The sequence below is a fragment of the Sinocyclocheilus rhinocerous genome, unplaced genomic scaffold (genome assembly GCF_001515625.1).
Source record: "Sinocyclocheilus rhinocerous isolate Xijiao unplaced genomic scaffold, SAMN03320098_v1.1 scaffold2731, whole genome shotgun sequence".
In the NCBI taxonomy this organism is placed as follows: domain Eukaryota; kingdom Metazoa; phylum Chordata; class Actinopteri; order Cypriniformes; family Cyprinidae; genus Sinocyclocheilus; species Sinocyclocheilus rhinocerous.
The window spans coordinates 104018-108431 of NW_015645562.1; the positions used below are offsets into that span (position 1 = coordinate 104018).

Sequence of the window (4414 nt, forward strand, 5' to 3'; positions counted from 1 at the left end):
AAATAAAAAATCAAATAATTATATAATAATATTAAATAAAAAATACATCACAAATAAAATTTATAATGAAAAGCAAGATATTTGTAAAAAAAAAAAATGCAAATAAATATTTAATAAATTAAAGAAATAATAACATTAAAATAAACTTTACAGTACAATTAACATTTTAGTGAAAAGCAAGATATTTGTAAAAAAAAAAAAAAATTCAAAATTAATTATTTATTTATATAAATTATTAAATTAATATGTAATAACATTTTAATAAAAAGAACTAATAAAAATGATTAAATTACATTTTGAAAATATAACAATTTTATTAAAATTTAAAATAAAATGTATAGTGAAAATCAGGATATTAAAAAAAAACATTAATAAAATTATATAATATTAAATAAAGGAATAATGAAATAAAAACATTACAAATCAAATATTTAGTATATATTATTTTAATATATATTTAGTATTTATTATATTTACAAATATTATAGTATTATAGTTAAAAGCATGACATTTGTAAAAAATAAAATAAAAAATAATTAAATATTTATTTAATAAAATTCACTTTTTTACAGCGCGGTTGAAGTGTCAAAGAAACAGGCCGATGGTGTGACACCAGACACTTCCAGTATTGACAGCTTTATTGATTATAATAGGACTGAACTTTTGATGTTGTTTTGAATCCTTTGTCTTAAGTTGCAATGTCTAAATGACTAAATTTCCCTTCAGGTGTCAGTAAAGAATGTGACTAGAAATTGAGCTTCTATGGCTGACGTCCCACTAGCTGATTTTTCAGTCATTTACATGCATGTATTTGGCAGAACAAAATCAAGTCATCTCAGGAGGACTGCTGGGACGTCGTCACAAAACTAACCTTAATAAAATTAAAAAGAACTAACAAATTTCATATTTGTAAAATAATAATAATTATAATTATTATTATTTATTCAATTGAATAAGGCAGGTAGAACTAGAATTATGTATATCCACTGTATATCACATATAAACACTGCTGCATGACAAAGTCAATAAACTAGCATATAAACACATTTGTTTTCATACCTCGCTGGTGTTGCAAATATCACCTAGCGTTGAAACTAACCATTAGATCAGGGGCTTAAAGCACATGGTTTGCAGTAGATGGTGCTGGGAATGAAGGGATAAAAAGAGGAGGAAGAGGAACAAACACCCCATATATCTGACTATAAAACAAACATCTGCTTACCAGAGCAATGACTGTCGCTCCGGCTCCGGCACAAGCGACGATATACAGATGATAAGACAGATAGAACTGCAACAGACCAACGGGAAATCATTTATATCCACTGCTGGATGACAAATAAACCAGTAAGAGTGTGACTAATGTGTTTTCATACCTCACTGGTGTTGCAAATAACATTTTAGTGAAAAGTATATTTGTAAAAAATAAAATAATTATTAAATAATTAACAAACAAAAAAAACTAAATTAAATAATACTAAATTAAAAAAATTAAAATTAAAATAAACATTATATTATAAATAAAATGTATAATGAAAAGCAAAAAATTTGTAAAAAAAATAGAATAATAAATGATACATTATTAAATAATTATTTTTATTTATTAAAATGAATAAGGCAGGTAGAACTAGAATTATGTATATCCACTGTATATCACATATAAACACTGCTGCATGACAAAGTCAATAAACTAGCATATAAACACATTTGTTTTCATACCTCGCTGGTGTTGCAAATATCACCTAGCGTTGAGCCGCAAGCTTTGCCTGGTGTTGCGTTCCATGGAATAATACCTGCATCAACATACAAACAACATTAACATCACACAACTCAAATCCTCATCAAAACATCAACAGAGTTTAAAGTGAAGTTAAGGGTTTGATTGGCAGGGAATCAGAGTCTCGTACCGTACTGCCGCACATCTACGCAGATGCTGTCGATGGAGGTCAGGTTGGCCATCGGTGAGCGCAAGGCAGTGCAGGTTGACCACATGTTGTAGAAAAGAAACACGGGAACCGCTGAGAAGCCGAAAACCCCGAGCCAGGCGATTCCCAGGATGTACGTCAAGAACACGAACTGAGAAAGAGATGATTGAACAGTTTTAGCGACGGCACCTCCAGATACAATCACTCATACTGTTGGTTAGATATATATATAAATTCTAAATTTATATTCATATAATTTATATTAAAAATAAATATATTTAATATATAAAAATAATTTTTTTCTGAAATATATACAGTATGTGTGTGTATTTATTTATACATAATAAATATACACAGCACACATACATATAGTATGTAAACAAAAACTCTTATTTTGGATGCGATTAATCGCGATTAATCGTTGGACAGCACTAGTTAAAACATTATGACTCAGACATTGATCTAATTATTTGATTCAAGTTGTTTTTATTATATATATATATAAAATTCTATTTTTTAAATTACTTGTATGCTTTAATTTTTAAATTTATTTTACTGTTTTATGTAAAAAAATGTCTAATTTATTTTGATACTTTTTATTTTTAGTTTATTATTTATTATATTGTATTATTTTTATGTGATTATATTATTAATCAGTATATCTGCAGGAGGTTTGGTACCATGCCGCTGATGCAGCGTCCGCAGACGGTGGTCTTGAACTCGCTGTGGAGCTCTTTGACGGCGCTGGTGGTGTAAAACCCCTCGGCGAGCAGAATGATGCCGTACAGGAAGAAGAAGGAGGCGATGCCGTATATAACGTACTGCATGAGCTGGATTCTGCAGAAGAGACGAGAAGATTTCACAGATGTTACTGCTTGTGTGTGTTTACTTTCTGTTCAGACCATCTGGAGCATCTTCTTAGTGAAATCACGAGTGTGTGTGTGTGTGTGTGTGTGTGTGTGTGAGAGCGTGTGTGTGTGTGTGTGTGAGCGCGCGTGTGTGTGTGTGAGTGTTAGTGCAAGGTGATTCTGCCATTAACCTCTGTCCTGAAGACTCAGCATTGTTTGAGAACATCTCATCACTGTATGTGACTTTAATTAAAGTCTCGAGATGGAGAACAGAACAAATGTGAAGCGCTGAGAAATCATCAACAGATGTGTGTGTGTGTGTGAGAGAGCGTGTGTGTGCGTGTGTGAGCGCGCGTGTGTGTGTGTGAGTGTTAGTGCAAGGTGATTCTGCCATTAACCTCTGTCCTGAAGACTCAGCATTGTTTGAGAACATCTCATCACTGTATGTGACTTTAATTAAAGTCTCGAGATGGAGAACAGAACAAATGTGAAGCGCTGAGAAATCATCAACAGATGTGAGCAGATTTAACTGAACACAAAACAACTGCCCAGACTTACTCATAACAGGTGAGTCTTTTCATTTTAAGAGACGAATCTGGAGCTCAGACAGATAAAATAAACTGTGAATCAGTGGATGTTGAATGATCAGGTAAACTTCAAGGAAACGCATTCAATTTAGTGCATGATGTCCTGGAAAATCTACTGTGACATCTAATGTCTTCCCATGAGGATTTAATTAAAGTCATGTCTTTTCAACATCTGTAAGACCATCTTCTGTTGACAGCATGCATTTACAAAAATCATATAGATGAATCCTTAAAAAAAAAAAAGAAAAAAAAAAAATGTCCAAAAAACTAGAAAAAAAATACAAAACAAAAAATAATCTCATTACTGTAATGTGGAAAAACTATTTAAATTATTTAAGCATTTCTACATCATATAGTCATTTTATAACTTAGGTATTTATTGATATGAATTTTAAGAGAATGGTACTGTCTTATCTTTTGTCCATAATCTTTTGTCTGTAATCTAGAATGGAAAATTAACATTTAATGCCAGACATTAAATACTAAATGTAAGCAACACTGTTGTATATTTATAAAAGTAATATTTAAAAAATACACACTACAAGTCAAAATTTTGGAATAATTAAGATTTTATGTTTTTTAAATGTTTTTTTTATTCTTTTTTGCATTTATTTTATAATAAATAGAGTAAAAATTGTGAAATATTATTTCAAATTAAACTAGCTGTTTTCTATGTGAATCTCTGTTAAACTGTAATTTATTTCTGTGATGCGCAGCTGGATTTTCAGCATCATTACTCCAGTCTTCAGTGTCACATGATCTTCAGAAATGTTTCAAAAGATTTCTATATTCAAATAAATGCTGTTCTTTTGAACTTTCTATTCATCTGTGAATCCTGAAAAATAAAATATATCACAGTTTCCACAAAAATATTTTGCAGCACAACTGTTTTCAACATTGATAATAATCAGAAATGTTTCTTGAGCAGCAAATCAGTATATTATACTGATTTCTGAAGATCATGTGACACTGAAGACTGGAGTAATGATGCTGAAAATACAGCTGCGCATCACAGAAATACATTACAGTTTAACAGATATTCACATAGAAAACAACT

At 30.4% G+C, this 4414-nt stretch overlaps 1 protein-coding gene across 1 annotated transcript in view; it reads right to left on the minus strand.

Moving 5' to 3' along the window:
- Positions 1-4414, minus strand: part of gpm6bb (glycoprotein M6Bb) — a 6765-nt gene that overhangs the window by 1029 nt on the left and 1322 nt on the right. The window contains 4 exon segments of the mRNA XM_016510526.1: positions 1223-1288; positions 1717-1790; positions 1905-2073; positions 2603-2759. Of these exon segments, the coding sequence (XP_016366012.1) occupies positions 1223-1288; positions 1717-1790; positions 1905-2073; positions 2603-2759 (466 nt within the window).